General features: G+C 39.8%; 1 protein-coding gene across 1 annotated transcript in view; it reads left to right on the forward strand.

The window, feature by feature from the left end:
* LAMA2 (laminin subunit alpha 2) overlaps positions 1-26,955 on the forward strand; it is a 472,624-nt gene extending 445,669 nt beyond the window's left edge. The window contains exons 55-64 of the mRNA XM_074948401.1: positions 869-1,017; positions 4,528-4,704; positions 5,347-5,566; positions 13,294-13,406; positions 14,736-14,925; positions 20,089-20,244; positions 21,950-22,103; positions 22,415-22,545; positions 23,381-23,603; positions 26,605-26,955. Of these exons, the coding sequence (XP_074804502.1) occupies positions 869-1,017; positions 4,528-4,704; positions 5,347-5,566; positions 13,294-13,406; positions 14,736-14,925; positions 20,089-20,244; positions 21,950-22,103; positions 22,415-22,545; positions 23,381-23,603; positions 26,605-26,762 (1,671 nt within the window). The 3' untranslated portion in view covers positions 26,763-26,955. The remainder of the gene's footprint in view (positions 1-868; positions 1,018-4,527; positions 4,705-5,346; positions 5,567-13,293; positions 13,407-14,735; positions 14,926-20,088; positions 20,245-21,949; positions 22,104-22,414; positions 22,546-23,380; positions 23,604-26,604) is intronic.
* The last annotated feature ends 293 nt before the right edge of the window (positions 26,956-27,248 follow it).

The following is a 27,248-nucleotide window of genomic DNA, read 5'->3' on the forward strand; positions in this document are numbered from 1 at the left end:
CAACACATTTAAATGGCTGATCCATAAAGAAACATACATGATATTAATTGTAGGGTGGGAGCTACTTCCACAACTTCAGGACATAGACATGAACATGACATTGGTTGCTGGAGTGACTATGGGATGGATCCTGGAAATCCGTCACAACGTGATACTGGTCACTGGAGTAATTATGGCAATCATTCTGCAAGCCCTCCATACACAGAACTCCCATTGAGATCCATGGTAATTCTGTGCATGGAAGGTTTAAGATCAGGCTTTGTAATAGCAAAAAACAGGGATGCTTTGGAGCTGAGATTCTCTTTTCTTCTCCCTACATGCATGTAAAAAGGGTAAAATATTTTTAATGGCACTTTATACCTTGTTGCAAAATGTCATGAAAGATGTTGCTTATGTATCTTAGTCCAACTGAATATAACAGCAAAACTGAAATGGCTATATCTTAACTCCCTCCAGGAGTATAACAACCATTCTAGCTCTCAGCATCAGATGCCAGGATTTGAGTATATTCCTGGTTAAATTAGGCTCTCTTTTATACCACTGTAAACGTAAAGTAACACCTGTGGCTTCAAAAAAGTTACTCCTGATTCAGTCTAGTGTATGATGGCAAAATTTGATCCACTATCTTCAGTGGCTGGAATTCTAAGTGCAGCCTCAGCCGGTTACTATATTTTTATGCCTTAAGTAGGATAGTGGCACAGTTCTTGAGGAGCGTGTAATGAGATTACTTCCTACCACCAGCAACAGTAGGTGGAGCAAAAGAGAAGGGATGTGCTTTACTAAGGGAGAGCTTGGGCAAATGCAAAACTAAGAGAAGCAGTTCCCTTCTGAACGTGGCTTAGCTTTTAATAACTGTCGCACATTACAGGCCTATTATGCAGTGTTCCTGAACAAAGGTCGATTAGAAGTGCATATCGCCCCTGGAATACGAGATCCACGCAGGATCATCATCAAGCCTGAATCCGGCGATTTTCATGATGGTAGAGCACACTCCATCCGGATAGAAAGAATCAAAGGGTAACAAACCAGGACTTCAGGGTGCTACACAACTCACAGTACAATTAATTCAATCACCATAATAAACAGATGACTGAAATCAGTATTCCTTTTTATGAAAGGAGGAGAGTATAATATGTGCATTGTTTTCCTTTACCTTCCCCAAAAAAGGCAGTTTCTGACTGCTAATTTTATTACTGTATAGGCTAAGGCTACATTCTTTAGTGAGGTTATCAGGCAGCTCCTCTTAAGATTTTCATTAATCAAAATTGCTATATTTAACCTTTTGGTACTTGGCAAATGTACTTTATTAATCTAATTTGTGTGGATGAAGAATAAATCTTCAGAACAGTAAGTCATCTTTGCAAGAGTTGCGGAGAAAGACAGCTTTCAAAACAGCAGCAGTGGCAGATAACCTTTCCCAAATACCACATGCTAATTTTTATATATATGGTTACAGTGATGTCAATTGAGTGAGTTAAGAAAATGAAGATACGTAGTAGTGGATTAACACTAATGTTTCTTTATCACAATGAAGCCATTGCAGATATTTCAGCTATATTCATCCCTTCACTAGCTCAACCTCCCTTACCACTTTTTCAGACACATGCAACCAAAAGGCTATTAAGGAGATGCACATTACCATTTATTAAGGATGCCTGCATTAGAGACAATAAACATATTGTCATCTTGATGTGTAGGGATTTATGCAGTTACTATTATTTGTATTCTGTTACTGCCCAACGTCTTCAGTCAGGATCTAGGCCCAATTGTGGAACGTACTGTACAAATATTCAGTGGGCTTGTGCACACTAGGAGAAAAGGTGTTTTTATAAAACACTGTAAGTAACATGTGATAGCTAGCATTTTATGAACTCCAATGTATCCAGGGCAGATTGTAATTGAACACATTAAATGATGAGGTGAACCGTAGGTGCCTCACTATGATTCACCTTGACCAGCTAATGTGTGAAAACTACAGTTAAAACTATTATGGTCATCTAATCTAAACTCCACTTATGACTTTGTCTTTTTCCCAACTGCCTAGAAGAACTTCCTCTTCCATCTAGTCACCAGGTGCTTTTTCTCCCCTCTACCTTAAAAATCATTTCTCTTGGCTTTGCCTTCTTTCACTATAATCTCTGCTCAGGAGAAATTCACTCTTTCACCTGTTTGTTGTAAATAATCCCCTACTGCAATTTTGTTCCCCAACCCCAGCATTTCCTGTCATTTGTTTTTTGTTAGATTGTAAATTCGTAGGGGCAGAGATTTTTTCTTATATTAAAAAAAAAGAAACCATCATGCTCTCTTGAAAGATTAAGGTTATGTGATGATGATAATACAAATTTTTAAACATACAGGTAAACTCTTTTAACTTGAATCACCAAATAAAACTGCTTATAACAAAGGTAATAATCTCTTATAATAAATCAAAACATAACTGCTCTACAACGCCATCCAGTGATGAGAGATGCATATTAGAATCAAGCCTTCAAAATTTTCTCAGTAGCTCTGTTACAAAAACAAATTAAATGAAGACTGTGCACTTCATGTAACACAGGCTGGATTGGAAATGAAAAGATATAAATGATTAAACCTAACCCCTTTATCTGCTTGTCATCAACTCAGGCTTAAATATGGGGAGCATCATTTGAAAACTCTTCAAGTAGCTAATTGTCCATATAATTATAAACGAATTGCTTCCCATTCCAGGATAATTGTAGGATAGTGTTCAGGACCAATGCACTGTATGGTAGTATTCTGTTGCAAAATGTGTAAATGTTTTCTATGGTAATCTGAAGATGAGATAAAGTATTGTACTTGGCTGAAGGTGTCAATAAGCAACAATGTACAGTATAAGCAATTCCTGCAATAGAATGGAATCTAAGAAAGGCATAGTGTACAACTTATGTCCTTTGATCAAAATGATGCTACCTGTAATTATGAAGAGATTGGATGTTTTGCACTCAGTAAACCTAATTTTTAATTTTTGTGCATACATTTGAGTGCCTGTTTCTGCATATGAGCATCCAAATAACATGTACTTGGGTGTCTTAACTTTGAAAATGGGCCTCCCCTGGATAATGTTTTTTTAATTCATTTATATTCTATAATTTACAAGATTTGTATTATTTGGGTGCGGGGGGCGGGGGTGAGAAGGGAGGATTGAATTTTCTTTGTTATATGAATCTATAGTTGAGAAAATGAGGTTATTTCCCAGAAACCGACTCTTTCAGAGTGTTCTGTAGGTGCTCACTTCTTCTGAACAAATGAGACTGATTATTTAGGCACCTAAACATGGATTTAGATGTCTAACTCTAGGCACCGATGTATAAATATTTAGGCCCTAATATTTAACTTCTTGTGATCCTGAAATAGAGAATTGACTCAACATCTCTAAAATAACAGCACACTTGATAACCTGCACCAGAGTCTTCCAGATTTCTCTCTCTTTTTTGTTACTCTCCCATGGTTAATGTCTATTAAATCCAGTATAGCAATGTAAAGAAATTATGTCAAATAGCATTCCACTTGCACCTTCAAACATAGTGAAGTTCTGATCCACCTTTTGGCACTGAGTTCACATGGAGTTAGACTTGCTAAGTTGCTACAGCCTTTGTCGATTTCATCACTCAGCTTCAGATTGTCCCAAAGATAGCAGCAGATAGATTGCTGACCCTGTTATTGTTATGCCTTATTACGTTATGTTTGTTACCCATCAGAATAACTCACAGTCTCTCTACATCTACATTCTCTGTATTAGTACCTGTTTTCTTCTTTTCAGCATACAGGTTCCTAACAAGCTAGATTTCTCTACCCTCCTAGCCTTGTTATAAACGTGGTAAAAATCTTTCAATAATTTTACACTGACATACACGGGTGTATGCCTCTATCTCACTGCTCTGTAGCATTGTCTTTGTGTGACCTCTTCTCTTACATTTGGACCATGTGTTTGCATAAATACAGTGAACAATCCACATGGCTTTCTCCCTTACCCCCTTCCCGCAAAACAGACTAACCATATATTTTTAAAATGTACAGTATATATCTACTGTTGATTCCTGCAATCAGAGCACTCCAGAGCATTGTTTGTCCTCTAGCAAGAAGATAATAACTAGTACAAACCAGAAAATAAAGAGCCAAACAAAATGTGACCCCATGCTGTTATATCCCACTGAGCCCTATTTGATTATACATAATGTCACATACAGCAGGCTTGACTCTTACCATGTCAGTGCTGTCATGCTTCGGACTACTATTTTCAGTTCAACCAGAAGCTACTGTTACTGCAACTCCACTGTCTGGTGTTGCCATGCCCTGATGGAGAATTAATGAAGGAAGCATAGTAGTGGCTGTGAACCTGTTAGTAGCTAATATTTGCTTAATGTGGTGTTGCTAATCATGCAATTTGGCTTCACCCATTGTGGTAGCCGGTGCAGGAGTAAATGGTGCCTGCAAAATGGTGATTTTAATGCAAGCAATAGCCATAGTAGATCCTTTTTTATTCATTTGCTTTTAATCTTTTCCTAGGATGTTTACTGTTCAAGTCGATGAAGACAGAAGCCAGACTCAGAGGCTACCTACTGATCAGTCTATAACTGTTAAAAAGCTCTTTGTGGGAGGGACTCCGCCTCACTTTCAGGCTGCACCTGTCAGGAACATACCCCCTTTTGAGGGTTGCATATGGAACCTTGTCATCAATGCCATGTAAGTAGGTCTTACTAGTGCTCACAAGTGTTTTGGTTACTGAAGTGATAAGCACCTCATCTGCCAAGAGAAAAGTTGCTGTCAAAAGCTAAACTTACTCAAAAGGGTACCTAAAAACTGCTTTATAAGCCATTGTTCTTTTTGGTATATCAATATGCAGTATGCACTTGACAGGACATAGGTCTGATTTATTGAGGTCAGTCTCCTTCTGGGTGCAAGAACTAGTGCCTGCCCACAAAACATACCAGAGTGTTCTATGGCCACATTCCAGACCACAGCAGCTTACCTGAGTAATGCGTTGGTGTTATAGACCAGTGTAATGGAACTCTGTGCCATTGTTTTTAAATAAGGCTGAGATCCTGGGCTGTCAGATTATGGAAATTAATATGCTTAGTATGGAGCTTTAACCATAGGAAAAGTTCTGCTCCACTAGGTTAATGATCTGGAGGGAACAGGTGGACAGAAAAAAGGGAATGGTGAATGAAATGGAACTTCTGCAAAACAAATCACATTGATAACACTTTAAAGCAACAGACTCAGTGCTTGGTCCAGTGTGAACACAGAGCAGTACCATAGCTTCTTCCGTGACACAGAGAGGCAGAGGAATTGATGAGACCTATTGATTTCATTGTATCTCCATAGCCCCATGGACTTCGCTCAGCCTGTGTCCTTCAAAAATGCAGATATAGGCCAGTGTCCCACTCTAGAACCCGAGGCCAGACTTCCTGAAGATGAAGATGAAGCTACCCCTGCTTCTGTCTTGATCCAGCTTGAACCTGATGCTAAAGAGGAGAAAGAGAGCACAACTACCACCCCCAAGTTTTCTTCCTCTCCTCCTCCACCACTTTCACCTCCTGCACGTGTAAGTGTATATTGCGTCTATGAAGAACAGTTTTAGAAGAGAAGTCTCTTTTATGTGGGAAGAGGAGAGGAGTCAATAATGGTGCCTTAAAATTATGATAATGGGTGTGGTAGATGGCTAGAGGATATTGAGTAGTTGGGGTATCTACACTATTATAGAATTCTGGATGTTTCATCCAGCATGTAAATGAAGCAGATTATCAACTAAAGCTCAGGACAAGCTTGAATCCTGAATCATATTATTTTTTTCCTCAAAAAAAGCTGACAATAGGATGATCATAGCATCCTGAAAAAAGAACGAAGAGTACATGTGGCACCTTAGAGACTAACAAATTTATTAGGGCATAAGCTTTCATGGGCTAAAACCTACTTCATCAGATGCATGCAGTGGAAAATGCAGTAGGAAGATATATATATATATATATATATATATATATATATATATATATATATACACATACAGGGAACATGAAAAAATGGGTATTGCCATACCAACTCTAATGAGACTCATCAATTAAGATGGGCTATTGTCAGCAGGAGAAAAAAAAGCTTTTGTAGCGATAATCAAGACCCATTTCAAAAAGTTGACAAGAAGGTGTGAGTAACAGTAGGGGGAAAATTAGCATGGGGAAATAGTTTTTAGTTTGTGTAATGACTCATCTACTCCATGTCTTTATTCAAGCCTAATTTAATGGTGTCCAGTTTGCAAATTAATTCCAGTTCTGCAGTTTCTCGTTGGAGTCTGTTTTTGAAGGTTTTTTGTTGAAGGATTGCGACTTTTAGGTCTGTAATTGAGTGTCCAGGGAGGCTGGAGTGTTCTCCGACTGGTTTTTGAATGTTATAATTCTTGACGTCTGATTTGTGTCCATTTATTTTTTTATGGAGAGACTGTCCAGTTAATGCCCCTCTGCCATGTACATTGGCCAAACTGGACAGTCTCTATGCAAAAGAATAAATGGACACAAATCAGACGTCAAGAATTATAACATTCAAAAACCAGTCGGAGAACACTCCAGCCTCCCTGGACACTCAATTACAGACCTAAAAGTCACAATCCTTCAACAAAAGAACTTCAAAAACAGACTCCAACGAGAAACTGCAGAACTGGAATTAATTTGCAAACTGGACACCATTAAATTAGGCTTGAATAAAGACTGGGAGTGGATGAGTCATTACACAAACCAAAAACTATTTCCCCATGCTAATTTTCCCCACACTGTTACTCACACCTTCTTGTCTATTGCTTGAAATGGGCCATCCTGAGTATCATTACAAAAGTTTTTTTCTCCTGCTGATAATAGGCCCACCTTAATTGATGACTCTTGTTGGAGTTGGTATGGCAACACCCATTTTTTCATGTTCTCTGTGTGTATATATATATATTATATATATCTTCCTAATGTATTTTCCACTGCATGCATCCAATGAAGTGGGTTTTAGCCCATGAAAGCTTATGCCCTAATAAATTTGTTTGTCTCTAAGGTGCCACAAGTACTCCTCATTCTTTTTGCTGATACAGACTAACACGGCTACCACTCTGAAACGTAGCATCCTGAGTCACACTGAGATGATATGATTCCATTACATATCCCCTTTCTCCACCTCTCCCCTCTTTAATCTCCCAAGAACTCCAGAAAGTCACATGGCAATCACAGATTTTGTTTTTGTTGGCTTTTCCTTCATTCCTCCAAAGCGTTGTGTCATTTATGTGCTTCTTTTTTTGTCATGGTCGAGGACAGGACCACACTGAATGATTAAAAGCTCTTTTATAAAAATGCATGCCTTGCTATCATCATATTAGGATGTAATGCTTTGCACACGTATGTCACGTATGTGTGTGTACGCTCTGTATATATGTGGACTGTGCTTATGGATATTCATGGGTATTCATGTGTATTAACCCTATTGAAAAAATAAAAAGGTGATTTCATTAAAATCAGCATCTATATCAGAAGACTGGAAGGTAACAGTTGTTTTTAAAAAGGTGTGATAGGGAATTACAGACCAGTGAATCATACTTTGGCTTCCAGTAAATTTGCTGAAATTATAAATTATAAATAAGGGCCAGATTTTTCAAACTAAATTAAAACAAAGGGAGCTGCTGGTTGGTGGCTGCTTTTAAGAACCCAGCCACTTCACTGATGTGCCTAAGTAGAAACTCAGCTCTCTTGAAAAACTAGCCATAGAGAAAGATTAGTAAAACAGCTGATTGAACATCATCAGAAATTCATGCCTCTCTGATCTACTAGAGTTCTTGGAATATGTCAGTAAAATAATGGACAAAGGGAAACAGACTGATCAAATTTACTTTGAGTGTCAAAAATCTTTGGTGATCTCCATCAGAAGAGTATGATAAAGAAATTAAATAGTCACAGGTTGAGAGTTAAGGGTGTGATTCCTCATGCTTCACGATTTAAGACAACAACTAACTGATTAGGATTAGAAAGAAGCTTCCCCTATGGGAAATTTATCTCAAGATGGTGTTTCTTGCACCTTCCTCTGGTATCAGCCACTCTCAGTGACGGGATACTGAGCGAGGTGGACCACAGGTCTGATATGATATGATGATTCCTGGGAAATTTTATAACCTTAGCCAAAAGACTGCTGAATCATAGAATCATAACACTGGAAGGGACCTCAAGAGGCCATCTAATCCAGTCCCCCGCACTCAAGGCAGGACTAAATATTATCTAGACCATCCCTGACAGGTGTTTGTCTGACCTGCTCTTAAAAACCTCCAATGATGGAGAATCCACAACCTCCCTAGGCAATTTATTCCAGTTCTTAAGCACCCTAACAGTTAGGAAGTTTTTCCTAATGTCCAACCTAAACCTCCCTTGCCGCAATTTAAGCCCATTGCTTCTTGTCCTATCCTTAGAGGTTAGCAAGAACAATTTTCTCACTCTTCCTTGTAACAGCCATTTATGTATTTGAAAACTGTTATCTTGTCCCCTCACAGTCTTCTCTTCTCCAGACTAATCAAACTCAGTTTTTTCAATCTTCCCTTATAGGTCATGTTTTCTAGACCTTTGACCATTTTTGTTGCTCTTCTCTGGACTTTCTCCAGTTTGTCCACATCCTTCCTGATATGTCGCTCCCAGAACTGGACGCAATATTCCAGTTGAGGCCTAATCAGTGTGGAATAGAATTTCAGGCTTCAAACTCCTGGCCTGCAAAACTGGGTGTTATTGGAAAGAATTTTAAAAATGTGTATCTCAGTAAAGGAGCTCAGATGATTAAACTGTTAGAGAAAGTTGTTCCTGCTCCAATACAGAAATATTAAAAGTTGGCAAAGCATTTTCCTGGACAAATAGTTCAGGGGCTTGAAATAGTAAATTGGAAAGTATTGTGAAAAAATCCACGGTCTTGAGTTTGTTTTTGTACAAACCCAGAAGTTTGTTGCAACTCTGTAGCTGTGTTGTCTGAGTTGTCTGACCACCCTTATAATTTCCCACAATCATGAAAATTTAAATCAATACAAATAAAAAAATGCTTCATACCCATAATTTGAGCAATGGTGAAAATGTAAATTGATACAAATTTAAAAATGCTTAAAATAAACATTTATAGTACCCATTGAAATTATAAAAAAAATTAAAATTGAATTCTGCCCAGCCTATTTATATAGGAACTAAAGCAACACTTTTGATTACTACCCACAAGATGGCGAAATTGTAACATGATGAAACTGATACGTTTCCATTTTCAATAAAAAAAATTATACAGTTCGAAAACACTGAGTCTATGACACAAATATACAGAGCGAAGAAACTCCAAGATAAAGGTGATAATCCATTTTGCCACTCTCCCACTCTCATGAAAGAGAGAAAGTCAGGCTGTTTGAGAGAAGGGTTTGTTTCTTTCTTTGTTTATTTATTTTGTTTCCGTTGCTTGGCTGACTTCTGTCTACAAATCTGAGAGACTCTTTCCAGTGTCTGAATACGTGTGTATTTATACTAGCCATTTTTCAAGGGCAAAATTAAGAGGAATAAATATTAGTTCATATTAGTTAAATGTTTAATGTTATTTACAATAATTGTTATTGTTTAATGTTGTTGTTTAATAAAGAGATGGAATTTACACATGAGGTACATGGAACCATGGTGAATTGTGTAATCCACATATATTGCGCAAAGTGACAATCTGAATAAAAATGTGTGAAAAATTCACATGTACCAACACCCCTGAAGTTTCTCTTTTGAAAAATAAAAGTGTTTTCGAATTCTGCATATTCAAAAGCACCTTAAGTAATCTAGCTTTTTTATATTTATTTATTTATTTATTTTTACCTAAATCCTGCTCAGTAGAACTGGGCAAATAATGGATTTTTCGGTTTACTGGTAATTCTGGAAAATTGGTGGAAAAAATCATTTTGGGCTGACTCATACAAATTTATTAAAAATTTTCAGCAAATCAAAAAATAATTTTAGGTTGCGCACAAAACATTGTGTTTCGATTTTGAACACTTTAAATCATTTAGATAAAGCTAAAGAAAATTTTAAAATGAAAAATAATTTTGAACCAAAAAATCAAAATGTTTCATTTTGAAAATGTTGAAATAAAGCATTTGAATTGTTTTCAGAATTTTTTTAAGTGTTGGGGTTTTAAAAAAAATTTTGGCGGGGGGGGGCTAACACAATTTGGTGAAATCTACGTGATTTCGCCAACAGAGTCATTCTGGAAGAATCTTATGTGCAAATCCATTCAGCACAGAAATTCACCCACATGCAGGGGGCCCAAACAAGACTTTGCTATACTTAAATCCCACCCTATTCATACGACTTAAGTACTCATGTGCTCTCCATCTCCACAGCAGTGAATTGAACCCTTAATGAAGAAGTTGTATTAAAAAAAAAGAAAAAGACAGGACACAGGATAGTCAGGTAGTTTAGAAATACAGTGGTCGCCTGTTTGCTGCTGTCTTCCGCTAGGATTGCTAAAATGTGTCTTGCTGGAGAACAATGCCTTGGTAATTGCTGCTTCTGCCTCATATTATTTACTGCTTCTCAGGACTTGTTTGTCACTGAAGTGAAGAGCGCCAGCATTACAGCTGACTTTGACATCATCACGGTATCTTCCAGCATTTTCCCAAATGGTCCCCAGTTGTTCTATTTAACACTATTGGGTGAATTGTGGTGCTGCCTTCTTCCTTTGCTAACAAACTACTTTTCTTGTGAGTGCTAATGCAGCATCATTTGTAGAGGAATGTGTGAGATAGTTGGACAGTGAAGTTCCTATTTGCTCAGACAGCTCCACTAAGGTTATCAGTTTTCTGTGATATACAATGGTTTCTGCTGATCTGTTTCCTATCATATAGGGAATAGTGAAGTTAAAGTAATTAATAAAATGGTTCAGTTTTGAGGCTCCCAGGTGATGTTAGGGTTTATTAACTGGTTGGGCTTAAATGTGGGACACCTTAAGGCTATGATACAAAATACAGAGCCAGGAAACTCCAAGTTGGTCTGATAATCCATGCTTTTAACTCACATACTTGTGAAAGAGGTAAAGTCAGACTGTCAGAGATAAAGTCAGGCTGACCTTTGTTGAAATGAGTGTGGAGATAGGCTTGTGAATAAAGCCTGAATTTTCTAGAACAGTTCTCTTTTACAATTTTTTCTCACTGACACTTCCACCTCCATACAAATGACTATTTTTAAGCTTTGTTTTTAAGGGATAGATGAATAAAAGACCAATATAATGACAAAATAAATGAATAGGTGTGTTAACCTATTACCAACCCCCCCAGCAACATTTGTGGCACTGACCATTAATTCCTTACCCAACCAGTCCTCCTACTGAGCCCAAGCATCAGTGCTTACTGAAAGTAGCAACAACTAAGATAGTTTAGTAATATTTGACATCTGACAACCAAATTTTTCCCTAACTGAAATCATTGGAGGCCAGAAACAGACAACCAAGGGCAGACTTTGCCCCCTTAACATTGTAACATGCACCAGTGTGCCATTGAAATGTCCACTTTAGGTCCATTTTTTTTCATTCTTCATCCATCTGCCAATTCCAGACTTTAATTTATCTCCAAGTTTAAACAACCGATGGTGGATATATTATATATACAGTACCATTACCAGTTGTTAAACTGTCAGGCTAAGACTGTAACGGTTAAAACAGCTTTGGACATTAGCCAGCATTATAGGAGTATTATCGTGCAACTACCTCACCTTTATCCATTTGTTAATCACTGAAAGACTATCATCTCACATTCATCACTCATTTGTTTTGTGCTGTTGAGTAACATCTTTCTCCCTTTTTTCTTTTAATTGCACATTGGTGTGTACTTGTCACAGTGCATGCTCTTCTACTGTACATGGAGGATTGTCATAATCAGAACAGACTAGTAGTTTTTGTGGAAAATGTTTTTTAAAAAGTTCTCAACTGTTGTGAGGATTTCTTTGTGACTTGTGAAAGACAAAATATCACATTACTGAAGAGGGAAATTACAGAGAGGGGAATTTCCTCTTTGCAATAGAAATTTCCTGTTTCCTGGGGAATCACGCATGACATCTTGAAAATGCTTCACAGAAAGAACACTTTGGCAAGCAAGACAGCACATTGTACTTTGAGGGCCCCTGCTGAATCAGGGCTCAGACAGAGGCTGTGGCCAATCCAGAAGTGTTAAACACAGTGCTTAAAAATAGAGTTACCAAAGTCTGTTTTTTCCTGTGGTATTATTGTCCTGAGATCGTGCTGTTTTAGATCCTCTGAGAAACTTCTTCACAGTATACCCCAAAGTGGAGTATTGGGGGAGATAATAATTCTTGTGGCCCTTTCAATTGAACAGTGCTAGACCGTGGCTATATGATCAAGGTTCTAAGGGACACAGTAAAAAAAAAAAAAAAATCACACTTCTGAAAATGGTTTACCTTCTATTGTTACAAGTAACACCTAAGAGTAATGTAGCTGAAAGAGACCACTGTAGCTGGGAAAAAAACAGCATTTTTCTTTATTTCTTTGGTTTGTCATGTTTGTGCATTTGATATCACAAAGTGTATAGTACCTGTTTTTCCTCTGTATTAACTAGTCAGTTTCCCTGATATTTGTGTGGGTCTTTCAAACAGCAACGGGGGGCTGTGAGGAGGGGAAAGAGGGAGAGAGAAAACATTTTGAAAGACAGAGAAAGAAACCTGATTGTATAACAAACAAAAAAAATGGCATGGGGACTCAGTGGCAGGTGTAGCACCTGCAATTACTTCTATTTTTTTTAAGGATTGGCTAGATTTCAAGTTGATAGTGTCCCTTTAAGATTTCAGTCCTGTTTAGGCTCTATAAGACAGCACCTTAAAGTATAAGTGTCAGTGAGCTACATTTAAGGATGCACTGAGCTGTCCAGAAATCATTTAAAGATCTGGTGAGCATACCCTGATGATGAAAAAGCAGTACATAAGTCTAAAGGAACTCTGCTTTTAAAATAAATCTTCATTATATTGCCTGCTAACTTTATTTTACGTGGAGAGACAAAAGACACTGGGAAGTTGCAGAGCCAATACCTGTAATAAAGAACATATTCTAAAGTGCTCCAGGGTAAATGAAGGGACTTTAGCACTTGGACAGATGAGGTTCAGAATGAGAAGTTCTTCTTGAAAAATATTACTAGCATCCCTAGGAGACTATAGAAGAGCTTTTTTATATTTTCTGATGTATGCTTTATACTGCTGTAAAGCACATAATAAATTCATATGCTCAATCAATAACATGATTTATATTTTGCAGGACTCTTGTGCTGCTGATATAGAGCCAGCTATTTTGGAGGGTGGCAAACAATTTGGTCTTTCAAGGAACAGCCATATTGCAGCTGCATTTGATGATACCAAAGTGAAGAACAGGTACACCATCTGATTTTTGTGATGAAGTAATAAAAGTGAGGTCTTATGTGGATGACTGACAAGCAAAATACTCTGGATCGTATTCTCAAAAATTTAGGCACGTTCTTGAGTGCAATTTTCTGTGGCCCAGTTTTGTACATACAAAAACACTAGTTAGTGCACACAAATAGCATTCAGGCATGAAAACTGCGTAATGATTAGTCTGCCTAAGTAGTGTGCCCAAATAAATTTGGGGAGGCCTGGGGGGAGGGAGAGAGAATCGAAGTTCGGGACATACAAAACTGGCCTGTGAAAAAGGTTATGTGCACAAAAGTGTTCTCAGTTTTAGAGGCCAGGTGTGGCCCTTTTCAAAGTTTGGTATCTTGGTCCATAAATAACACAATCAAGAATAATGTTTTATTTGCTTGGGTTTTGTTCAAACAAGAGCATAGTGCAGTTGAATGATATCGATTGCCAAGAACCAGTTTAGCCAGTTTATGCAACAGAATTAATAAATTGCACATGGGGAGGAAAGTGAAGTTCACTGATTCACAAACCAAATTATTTTTCTTGTAATGAGCAGGTCCCTTTTCCTCTTTTCTCTTCTTGTCTCATGATTAAAATCAGCCAGCAAGGTTTCCTGTTGCACATCAGGAACACCGCCAAGCTACACACCCTCACAGAAGAATTAATGGAATTACTCCTTCTGAAAGTTATAGCTACACACTGGCTGGTCCTACACACCCTCACAGAAGAATTAATGGAATTACTCCTTCTGAAAGTTATAGCTACACACTGGCTGGACCAGAGATTGTGAAGCAATACCTGGTTCATTGCTCACTTTTGCAGTGAAAGAGTGTGACAATTAATAATTGCTTCAAGTGAAACTAGTGAATTTTGTTCACCTTCCTAGTCTTGTTCACCTTCCTTTGATTGCACAGGCAACCTTAATTCTGACATTTCCTAATTTTGAGTGCTTGACTTAGTAAATGTAATGTTATTTTAAAATAGTTTTTTTGTGTGTAATTTCTTAGTAAAAAAAAAAACCATGGTGAAAAGACAGAAACTCCATTATATAGCATCACTTTGGACACCTACATGGGTCATCAGCCGGGTTGCTGTATTAGACAATATACATCTCCACAATAGGCGTTGGACAAACAAATAAAATGAAGCTCTCAGGTCTGAATGATTAAGTTTTGATGGACAAACAAAAGCACTGGTATCTGGCCTCTTAAAAATTCATTTTTCTGAAAGGAAGGAAGGGAGGAGGGGGAGAGAGAGAGAATTAATTTTTCCTCCATTTGATTTTGAGAAAAAAATTTCTTTGGTTCTGTGTTTGCTTTTCAGGCTCACAATTGAATTTGAAGTCCGAACAGAGGCTGAATCTGGCTTGCTTTTTTATATGGCCCGGATCAACCATGCTGATTTTGCCACTGTTCAGATAAAGAATGGACTGCCTTACTTCAGCTATGACCTGGGAAGTGGGGACACCAAAACAATGATTCCAAACAAAATCAATGATGGCCAGTGGCACAAGGTATACAATGCGGTGGGATGCTTAGAAGTGCTAGAGAAATCCTTGACTTGTTCAGGAGATCTGCTTGAAATCTACATGAGCTGAATTTTTAGATACTGGCACCTAAGTTGTGCTTGGAGAATTTTTGCTTTCAGATGCAAACATGTAATTGTAACTATGTTTACACAGGTTTGTATTCTGCTAGGTGCCGATATTTGAAAATGTGTCCTGTAGGTAAAGATATATTTTGGGTCACATTTAGAATATACAGTATATGTAGCTGGGAAACCCAGAGAAGATTATAATGTTCTCCTCATCTGTCTACGTTATCTAAGTAATGGGGCCCAGGTGACTTGTTTGGAGGGTTTCACGCTCGATGAGACGACACATTAGGGCTAACAGTCTTTTGAGGTATCACTGTGACTGAAATGTGACAGAGTTAAAAGACCAAAGAACTTAAAAAAAAAAAAATCAAGTGAAGTCAGTTTTGTTTGCACTGTTACCTCAACTCATTGTGGAGCAAATATGATATTCACAGACATGTTTGCAATGTTTGTGAGCTTTAGGAAAGGAAACACTTATGAATATAAAATGCACTTGGCCTCTGGATAACGGGTAGGAAATCATATCACAACCATCAATATAATATCTGCTGAAGAGAGGTAACAATTGCATTATAAGTCACTAGGTACACAGAGAACTGTCAGAGGGGATTTACTAAATTTGACAGATCTGTTCTGCTAATCACAACACAAACTAAAGTAAATTAAAACCTGTCACTAAACAAGAATAACCCTAATAGCATTTCACCTTAATCATGGCTCACAGTACTCTAGACCCTGGTCTACAGCAGGGCTTTAGGGCTGGTCCAAAGATAGTTTTCCCTGGTGGAAATATTTGACAAAATCAAAAAATATTTTGTTTTCATTTAAAGTTTCCATGGGAAATTTTGAGTTTTCAGTGAAAATGCAAAACTGAAAGATTTCAGCCAACAATGAGAGTTGTAGAGCCCCACGGGAGTGGTATTTTGATCCTCCTGCCCCCATTGTTCTTTATGGGCTGGGACCCCAACTGGACTACAGCTCCCATAATGCATTACAGATCTCCCCTTTTGGTGAGAAGGAGTGCAACATGGAGTCCCTGGCCCTGGGTACGTTAGGGGAGATATAGTCCAGCTGGGAATCTCAGCCTGTAGAAAAACTTGGGGACATGAGGAGCAAACTACAATTCTCCTGAGGCCCTACAACTACCTTCTGATCCTGAATCTTTCTGTTTACAGCCAAACACATTTGAGCAAAAACCCAGCATTTTCTGCCAAAAGCAGACACTGTTCATGAAAAATTTCATAGACTCAACAACCCAATTTTCCCTCTGAAAACAGTTTGGACAGAAAAGTTGGAACCAACCCTAGAGGGGTTGAAGCACCCAAGGTTAGTCATGGCAAAATTGCCAAACCCTGGTGAACACGAGGACCCATGGTCAACAGAACCAGAGGAGCAGTGGAGGCTAGTGCCACCACAATGGAAATATTGCAGCAGCTGAACTATGTTTCCACCCCACACTTGGCTCCACTTCCCCTCCGACTCTGCCCCATGCCGCCCAGCTCCAGTTATTGCCTCCCCATTGGCTGATAGTTTGGGACCTGAGAGCCAATCAAGTTCTGGCCAGCACCTCCCTCCCCAGCGGTGGGCAGGGGTAGGGCACACTTCCACTGATAGGGAGGCAGTAATCGTGCACACATGCAGAGGGGGCTAAGGCTAGAGTGGGACCCAGAGGGACTGGAGCAGCAACCACAACACCCAGGATCCAGCCGGGGGACAAGGATGTGATGGAGCCAGGATGTGATGACTCCCTCTGCTATCCATCCACCTCCCCGGCTTCAATTCAACATGTGCTTCTGCCACCTCTGCTAGGACCCAAAGGAAGCTAGCTGAGGGGAGGGAAGGAGAAATACGGCTCCCTCCTACTAGTGTCCTGCCTTTCTGCCCTGTCCTGTGGGCACTCCTCCCATTTGCCTTCCTACCTCTGTTTCCTGCTGCTTGCATCACATTCTGTTCTAGCGAGGCTGAGGGTGAAAGGTGGTGAGGACCCATATGGCCCTGCTGCTCACAGCATTCAGTCAGCCCCTCACCAGGTTTAAGCAGCACTTCACTGGAACAAAGCAGAGTGAAGGTGGGGACAGGAGTAAAGAGGAAGCACCCCCTTTCCCTTCTAGCAGCACCCCGCCACTTCCACCTTACTGTACCTCCCAGCACTCAACACCCCACCAGCAGCATCCACATCCAGTTGTAAACCCCAGGCAGCACCAACATCCCCAACACCAGCCGCTCACCCAATAGAACATGCCCTCTCTCCACCTCAACCCAATCCAATTCTTGCTGTGCCCCGCGAAGGATGTTAGGATGTGAATGCAAATGATTTAGTGACTGAGGTCACTGCAGCAAACTTCAACTGTTTTGGCATCGCACATGGAAAAAGCTTGAGAAGCTGACCTAGAGTATTCTCCATCCTTATCTTAGGCCTGGTTTGATACTCATTATTAAACTATATTGTATTAGCATTGCCCTTGATCACCAAATCTCAGTCTTATGGCCCAACCCCACCATACTGCTATTACCCAACTTATCCTTCAGCTTTTTCAGGCTCCCTATAATAATATTTCTGGGTACTTCAGCTACTCCATACCCAATTCCTTTGCTACCGGCCAGATCACGCTCCCACCCAGTTTAGAGCTGTATCCCAAATTCACCCCAAAGAGCACTACCACCAATTTTCAGTTCCTTTCTTCCCAGCCACCCTCCTGTCAGTTTTCAGTACTTCCTACTGTAGATGTGCCACAGAATCCTCTATGACTGATGTGCTCCTTAACTGAACAAGGAGAGGGAATGTTAAAGGAACCAAGGAAACACTTTTTAATATTTTAATAGGCTAACTACTAAATTGTACCAATGCACCACATGATTTTGCCTGGCAGATGCACTCTGAAGCAGCTCTACAAGATCTTACAAATTGCTTTGCTACAGCAGCTTGTAACTTTGACCTCACCATCAGCCAAATAAAAATGAATGTACCAATCATCTCCTCAACAACGTTACCAAGACCCATCAATAGTCACCAGACACCAAGCTCTCAAACAGGTTATTTAAAGTAGTAGCACGTTGAACAACAAAGCGACAATCAACCACAAAGTGGATGTGTGAATCAAGTAAGCCAGCGCTGCATATGGTTGTCTCCATCACCAAATCTGGAAGCAATGTGGAATCTGTCTACAAACAAAAGTCAAAGCCTATAATGCTGTTGCCTCATGACATTGCTCTATGGGTCCAAACCATAGACCTGTTATCAAGAGCATAATAAAAAACTTCACAGTTTCCACTTGCAACACCTATGACAATTGCTTGACATCAAAGGGCAGGACCATGTTTTCAACATGGAAGTCCTGGAAAAAGCTGGTGTTAGATCTTCTGTGTGTAGAACCCAAGCCTGCCAGGCTGGGGACATTGCCATGCTGCCACCCAGTAACAGATGTAACCTACTTGCGCTCCATGACCCCAGGACATGCTGTGGACAAGTCCTGCATCGAGGGGTCTGATAGGCAGCAGCCTCATGGCTCCTAATTGGCTCCCCATTCTATACAGACCTAAGGGATGTTCCAGGAAGAGTCTAGGCAACAGCCCAGATCTTCTGTAGCTGCCACAACCATTTCTGCTCCTTGATCCTGAACTCCTGGCTTTGACCTTGGCTTGACTTGGACTTCATCTCCTGACTTAGCCCCTGAAACCTGACTCAGACTCTGACCTTTGAACTTGACCTGGCCTGGAACCTGACTCCGAATTCCTCCATTGTTCCCAGTGTCAGGTTTGCCCCTTCTCTGACCCTTGGTCCTCACTGCCCTTGTTGGGATCCTGACATCTGGTTCAGTCAGCTTCAAGACTCATTCGATCTGCACCCAAATGAGGTAGACTGCCCATGTAATTTGTATGCCTGAGACCCGTTTATCTAAACCCGTCATATTCCGAATTAAGCTCCAGCAATTGTAAACATGGACAGCAGATGAATTACTTCAAAGACACCCTGAAACAACATGTGAGGAAAAAAAAATTCTGACTTGACCTTTGAGCAACTGGTAGTTGATCGTATTGCATGGCACCGCACGGTAAGGGTGGGCATCCAGGACTTTGAGAAGAATCAAGTTGAGCAGCTTGAAGCACACAAACAAAGTGCAACTCAATCACCACAACTAGGCAAATGGCTCAGTGCCCAGTGTGGTAAATGTTCTTCCCACATTGGTCTATGGAGTCACGTGAAGGCCCATTAGTACAAACTATGATTGTCAACGTCGTCCTTGAAATCGAGGGTCACTAGCATCATTTTCATCACCAGGGCGCTTTAAAAATGTTACCTTAGTTTAGCTAGCACGTATACTATACAAGACATTTAGTCCTCTTAATACACAGAAGCACTGCTGCAGAAGTCACTGGGGACTCTAATATATATCTTTGGAGAGAGAGTGGTTTAGCAGTAGTTATGGGCAAAGCTTGAACAACTCCTCAGCAATTGTTGTTCCTCCATATGAGACACGTCCTATTTGTCTGAATAGGAATCTTATTAAGCCCGTGTGTGTTACATTTACTCCATCCTGAACTATGATCTGTAGCAAGTATAAGCTAAAGGAACAAGAAACTCAGTCATGGGATATAGTTCTTAAATATGTACTGTAATAAACCTTTACAGTGGATGCCATTAAAAAGTCAACATTTACCATCCCAAATGCTTGCAGTTAGCATGGGATCTTTCTATAGCTAGAAGAAGAGATGGAGCAGAACTGCTATCACTTTAGTGAGGCAAACACTGAGTTTTCAAATGGCATCCCCTGTACTTTTAGTAATTCTAGTACTAATACTCATGATGCTTCCTGGCATATTTGAATTAAAAATTTAGTTCTGTGGTTGTGCAACACACAGAACTGTGGTGTTCTGGTCCATGGATGTGGTGTTCTAGGCACTACAGCAATACAAATAATAAGTAGGAATAATATTGTCTGCCTTATTCTTTACATAGAGGAAGTTTTATTTGACTTAAGGTGGAAATCTGAAGTTGCACTTTGAAAAGCATCCTTTGCTCCAGGGTTGTCTGGTACCAGAAACCTCTCACTAATGTGCTATATTTATGTCTTATTTCTAGGTAAAAATATTTCGAACCAAGCAAGAAGGAATCCTTTTAGTAGATGGTGTTGCAAACAGGACCACCAGCCCCAAGAAGGCCGATATCTTGGATGTTGTGGGGATGCTGTATGTCGGAGGATTGCCCATTAACTATACAACTCGAAGAATCGGTCCAGTAAGGAAGAAAGTTTAATAAGCTATTTCACAGTCTTTAAATATGTGTTGGCAGGTATCACCATTTACATTTCTCTTCCAAAATATAAAGGCAAATGGATAAAAGGGCCTATCCAATTCTTCTTTAAGTAGTTGGAAGGACCTGGGTTAGAATACAGTCAGTACAAAGAATTGAAACTGGCCCATAGTCATTACTGTGGGGAGAGGGAAAAGCTTTACAGTCCTGGACCCTTACAATTCCCCAGTGAATAAGGATTTCTTATATGAAAGATTGTGCAAAGAAAATACGAATAAAACTGGAAAGGTTTTAGAAATTCCATTGAAATCAGTGGTCTTAAGAGACTTACATGGGTGTTACTGAGAGCAAGATCTCTCCCAATGTGTGTGTGTGTACCTCTCTTCCCTCCTCAATGTCTGCCTCCTTCTCCTTTCCCCACAATCTCTGTGTGTTTGTGTTTTTTCTCATTCTCTCCTTCCCCCTCACACCAAATGTATGCGTGTGTGCACACTTTTGTCCTTTGAAGTGTGTGTTTGACATTTACCATTCATTTCCCCAATATTATCACACTCCAGCATCAGCCAAGGCAGGGCTGGAACAATTTTTATAGTGGGGGTGCTGATGATAGAAACCATGTATTTGGTGTTTGTTATTACTACTTCAAGGGGTGTGGCAGCACCCCCCGTTCCACCACCACTGGGCCAAGGGCTTTCTTTAGAGCCTGTAGGCCCTCCATGCTCCTGAGCTTCCTCTCCCCAACCTCTGCCAGCACCAGTTGTCCAGTAGGTGGGCGACTCCCAGGCCTCCTTCAGGGAGGAGGGAGGAAATGCTGCTCTGCACAGCATCCAGCATCAAAGGAAAGAGACATTATCTGAGATGGGAGGGGGGAAAAGTGCTAATACGTCACACCAGCTACACAGACTCAGTGCAATCCCTGCTGCTTCCTCCTTTATAGGTCATCCAACGAGCAGCATACTAGTAATAATAATAATATAATAATAATAATACCTAGCTCTCATAGTGAAGCCTTGTTAAATTGTAAAACACTGATAAAGATGCAAGAAAATCCTGCAAATAATATCTTAGCTACAATCATACAATTGTAATAGATAAGATTATATGGAGGGCCATATGATGCCATAAATATTTATGTAAAACTTCCATTCACTTAAGCAGGAGTACCACATTTAGAAGGATGTGGCCCAATATAAGCACAGCTTTAATATGTAAGATTAGCCACTCAATGGAATAATAAACAAAAAATGTAGTAATGTTACAAGTTATCTCCATGCCTTTGTCCACTGGCTTAACTAGAAAGTATGGACTCTATTCAATTACAGAAGTAAAGTATGGGCCATTACATTTCTGCATTACCTGTGCAATTTTCTACGTTTCATTATGCAGTGCATTATTTTATGCCCCTTCCATTAAGCGAAAGAGATATAACTCCATTTTGTGAGATCTGATCCCTAGAATTTCAGAAAAGCAACCTAATTAGTCGGTAGTGTGATGGAGATTAGATTCTTATTTCAATCAGATATTGTGGATTAGCCGTGTAAAGTTCAAGACTCATTCAGCTCCACACATCCAGCAGCAAAACACAGAATCAAAAGAAGGGATACTTTCTGATGTCATAATTGAGCCTTTCCATACCAGCATTTCTGCTTGTTTTTCATTACAACATTCTCTGTTTGAACATTGCACCCAGGTTATTTACAGCATTGATGGTTGCATCAGAAATTTTAAGATGACAGAAGCTTCTGTTGACCTGGATAATCCAACCTCCAGCTTCAACGTTGGCAAATGCTTTACCAATGCAGAGAAAGGAACATTCTTTGATGGAACAGGCTTTGCCAAAACAGGTAATAAACTACAATTTTACTAGTGCTAAAAGACCATTATAGCAAGTGGGATTTTCAAAGGCAATCAGCATTGCCTAAGCCCCATCGACTTCCGTGGGACCAGAGTTAGGCCAGCTCTGACTCAGCACTTTTCAGAATCCCATTCAACATGTTTAAACGTTATGCCTGGTGTTTGATCTTGTGTATTTTTAGCAAGATCTCATATTATGAACTGGTACCATGAGCTACTATTTTACACTCGATTTCAGTTGGACTAAATAATACTGTAGCTCTTTTTCTAAATGTATCACTGTATGTTTTCCACTCCCCAGTTGGAACATATAAAGTGGGAACAGACCTACTAGTGGAGTTTGAATTCCGTACTACTCGAATGGATGGTGTTCTGCTGGGAATCAGCAGCCAAAAAATGGATGGACTTGGCATCGAGCTGGTAGATGAAAAAGTGAGTGAAGGCATTTTGCAGTGAGGGCATCATCAGATACATTTCTGGATATCTGTAGTGCATTTGTGTGTTTTAAACTGTATGAACAAGTTTAAACTCTGATTTAATGTCAAGTCATCTCAGTCAAGATCACAGCCCCCTATATGCCAGTCAGTCTTTCCCCTTCCAAATTTCTCTGACACGTCTAGTTTTGCTAAAACATCCTAACATGTTATTCTGCAACACTGCTGTGTTTCCTGCGTTACAGCATTGGGCCTATGTTAGCAGGAGTGCACAAAGTTGGGGGCACTGTGTCTGTCATGTCATGAATATCAGTCCCTTGTGTGTGTAACTCAATTTTGGTACATAGTTTAATCAACCACTCAGCTGCACATAAAAGTAAATAGCTCTGTTTTGTATAAGACCCACACAAAACCTATTTTTTTTTGTCCTTATACAGTTTCACAACAGAAATGTGGCAAACCATGCCCACAGCTTTGCACATTCCTGCTAACCTAGGCCCCAGTGCTACACATGGATCTACACAAGTGAGCTCTGTTGACTTTTGTGGGATTCTTTATGGGTGCAAGGATCCACCCACACAGAACTGGGTGCAGGATCAGAGTCATAGTTATTAAATTCTGGTGATGGAAATAAACACAATGGAGCTAAGCTGTCTTGTGTTGATTTAGAAATGTAATAAGAAGACACTTCATGTTTAACTCTACATTTATTCTAAATCTATATGTAGCTTTTGGGAAGAACAGATTTGATGAAAACTAGAGCACCATGTTCTGGATAATTATTATTTTGATAACTAGTCCTTTCCCCTGCTCTTTCATGATACATTCTCTAGCTGATGTTCCATGTGGATAATGGTGCAGGCAGATTCTCTGCCATCTACGAGCCTGACAAACCAGGCAGCTTGTGTGATGGACAGTGGCACAAGGTTACTGCAAACAAGATCAAGCACCGCTTAGAATTGACTGTGGATGGGAATCAGGTGGATGGGAGCAGCCCAAATGGAGTCTCCAGTTCTGCGGACACTAATGATCCTGTCTTTGTTGGAGGATATCCTGGTGAGTGTCCAACACACAAACAGGGCATTAGTCACACTCTGTAGTAATGATGCGTTGCCAATGTCTTAAATATAGTTCAGTTTCACACACTAATATCAATGGCGATAGCATGGTTGTGAATATCCAAACTTCTCTACAGTACAAATGGCAGTTATCTAGATTTCATTCTTGTGCCTTTGAATAACTGGAGCTCTGCAGCACTGAATTTCAGTCATGCACTGCCAATATTTCAGCTAAGAAAGCCTCTAGTTCTTTTTCCCTTGAACCTATCATAAACCCTCTAGCCGAGGGAGTGTGTGCATTTGCAGAGAGGAGCAAAAAGACTCTCCGCTTTTCTTTTCACATTTCAACAAAAACACTTTTTCATAGCCAAGGCAACAGCAACAACATTTGACAAACCTGAACTGCCAAAAATGTTTACATGGAAAAAAAGGTAGGCTGAGTGTATTGATCATATAGCACAGAGCTCAGCCTGTGAACGTTGATTTAGGGGATGTGGGGAATGAGCTGTCCTCCCTCAGGACTGTTTTGCAAATATTTCCCATTTGGTGCAAAACAAACATTACTCTTCAGAGGTATTTTAATGAGCCCCAGCAAAGTTATTTCTAGCATGGGTGAAAGGATCCAGAGATGAGGTAAACGCTACAAGAGGCCTTCATACTTACTCTACTGATAGTGAATATTCACAACTAACTGTTCACAAACAAACAAATAGACCAAGAATTATTTGAGGAATAATTTAATCTTGAAAATCAAATGTCTGAAATTTGTAAAATGCTCATAGTATTGGGGTTTTTTTACTAATTTTGTAGCACTCCTAGTGCTGTTTTATACTAGCTTGTGAACAGAGAGAAGCTAAACATCAGATAAGGGTGCCTATTGCAGTGTCCATTGAAGTCAATAGAAGGCCTCTCATTGACGTCCGGGAGCATTGCACTGAGCTCTGAATTATTTTCTTTGCATTTTTTCTCCATTCTAATTGATGCAATACAATGTATCCAGTAACACTTAGCTTTCAGTCCCTCCAAATGTTTTCTGATGTGTTTCCTGTATTGTTTGATATGTAAGAGAAAGCCAGGCTCTGCCACGCTGGCCTAATTTGGAATGAATGTTGTGCCATAAAGGTGTTCCCGGTGTCGTGGTATTTTTACATAAGAACGGCCATACTGGGTCAGATCAAAGGTCCACTTAGCCCAGTATCCTGTCTTCCGACAGTGGCCAGTGCCAGGTGCCTCAGAGGGAATGAACAGAACAGGTAATCGTCAAGTCATCCATCCCCTGTCACCCATTCCCAGCTTCTGGCCATCAGAGGCTGTTTTTACAGCAATCCTTAGACTCTAATTTAAGAACTGGCGCTAAAGAAAAGTTTCCAGGGGCGAGCATAATGAGTTATGAGCTGCATTTAGGCAAAAGAAGTGCAATCAGGTGTAACACAGCAGTCTGTATAAAACAAATCCACACCACTTGCGTTGGAATGATACCCATGAGCTGAGTTAAAGCTGCATACTAAATTGTGGATCCATGCGATAAATAATGTATCATGCACCTTTGACCATCTCTCCTCCTTCTGTTGACTAATCCATTTCCCCCGGGGTTTATTCTAACATTCCAAACACCTCAACAGTCTCGCACACCTGCCTCTTTTTGTTCAGCCTGCCAGAGAAATGTTTTGTCTTCCTCCAAATGTGGAATTGTCCCAATTTATCCTCACCTGAGGCATAGAACAGACAAGATTCAGTCCAAGACCAGTGGCAGCTTTTCAGTGTGTACATATGTTACAAATTTAATGTCCATTATCATGGGATCCAGATTCAACAGTCCACTGAGGTTGCTTTATGCTTCATTAAATCATCTGAAATTGGCTAGTGGAGAATTCCCTTGGGTAGGGGAATTTTCCACCAGTGGAAAGTTGTTGAGGTCAACTCTCATTGCCTCCTGCACCAACTGTCTCCCTCCCTGCCCTGCTGCGCCACACACACACACATCCCCCGTGTAAGAAGAAGGAGGGGTCAGAGTTTTGGGGTAGGGGAGGGCTTGTAGTGGAACAGAGCTCAGCTGTGCCCAATCCTCCACTGATGTTGTAATGTCCCTGTGAAGCCCTGTCTTGCACTAAGGCTAGGCAGCCCAACTGGCTCCCTGTGGCCACTGCTTCACTCAGAAGACAGATGAGAAACAAGGCTGGGAACTTCAAACAATTGTGAAGGGGAGATTCTCAGCTTCCCAATGGGATTAGCACTCACTTCTAGTCTTCTGGGTTCCCAAGATGGCAGACTTTAAAGTTGTGACATTTTTAGGCATGTAAAAGCTATTAGGGGTCATTTTCAGTGTTTTTATGGCTCTATTCGAGCCCAGTATAGTTGGACTCAGAGTAGCTAAAGCCCTTGCCTTTACAGACACAAAGATACAAAATATAATCCAAAAAGAGTCTCTCCATAACATTGCTAGGGTAGCCTCTCTGTGATACCTGCAGCACATACAGAATAGACAGTATGTGCCTTTTGGGGATGCAGAAGTCGCCCTGACAACTTTGCTACTTGTGAGTAAATGCACCCATCCCAGGCTCATGCTAGTAAACCCTTTCTACCACATGTAAACAGACTACAAGTTGCAGATACACAGAACCATTATTTGCCTGCTGCATACCATTTGTTATTATTGTAGAAAAAAATGCCATTTGGACCTCTCAGGAAGTTTGAAGGCTGTTTTATTTAATGTCATGAACATCACCTGAACTGAGTTGTGTGATTTAAATGGAAGATTTAAATGCATTCTGATTTTGCCAGTGGCACATTGTGGATGAAGAAAGAGACCGATTAGATAGTTGCCACCAAATCGAGCATTTATCAAACGTGCTTAGAGGTTTAACCACTCTCCTGCTACAGAACGGAGTGCAGCAAGTAAATTGTGAAGAATATATATTTGGGAATGCAAGTGGGAGAAGAGATTTGAAGAAGAAAAATGAGGTAACAACATTAGTTTTTGTTTTGTTTTGTTTTTTCAGATGGTCTGAACCAGTTTGGCCTGACCACAAATATCCGTTTTAAAGGATGCATTCGCTTGCTGAAGCTCACCAAAGGCACTGCTAAATCTCAGGAGATTAGCTTCAGCAAAGCCTTGGAGCTGAAGGGAGTTCAGCCTCTGTCATGCCCTGCAAACTAACATTTTGGAAACTAACACTGTCGTTCAACTTTGACATGCCTCTGATTGTTTTAAGTGCCTCCATTTTTAAAAAAAATACATTACTTACAGTACATTTATAATAAAATGTCTTTGTGCAAGTATTTTGAGTTCTGTCTGTGATTATATTTAAATGGTTCTATTTCAAGGTAGCTCCCAAAAGAAGATTAAATTAGTAATCATTCATTTCTTCTTTCTTTAACTGAATAAAGCAATACATTACTCTAATCTTTTGTGCTGTTTTTCTGTAGTTTGAAATTGAATTGTTCACCATAGTTTTTCATAAGTGGGACTGTATAGTATAGAGAGACGTGTGTGTGTGTGTGTGTGTGTGTGTGTGTGTGTGTTTCTGTGTGAATGCTCTTTATATAAAAAAGTGCGTTAACTCATTTCAAAAATCCATTTTGTTTTGGCCACTCCCCATTTTAAAAAAATGCTTTTAACAGAAAACTCTGCTTTGGATTAATG

The sequence above is a fragment of the Natator depressus genome, chromosome 3 (assembly GCF_965152275.1).
Source record: "Natator depressus isolate rNatDep1 chromosome 3, rNatDep2.hap1, whole genome shotgun sequence".
Classification (NCBI taxonomy): Eukaryota; Metazoa; Chordata; order Testudines; family Cheloniidae; genus Natator; species Natator depressus.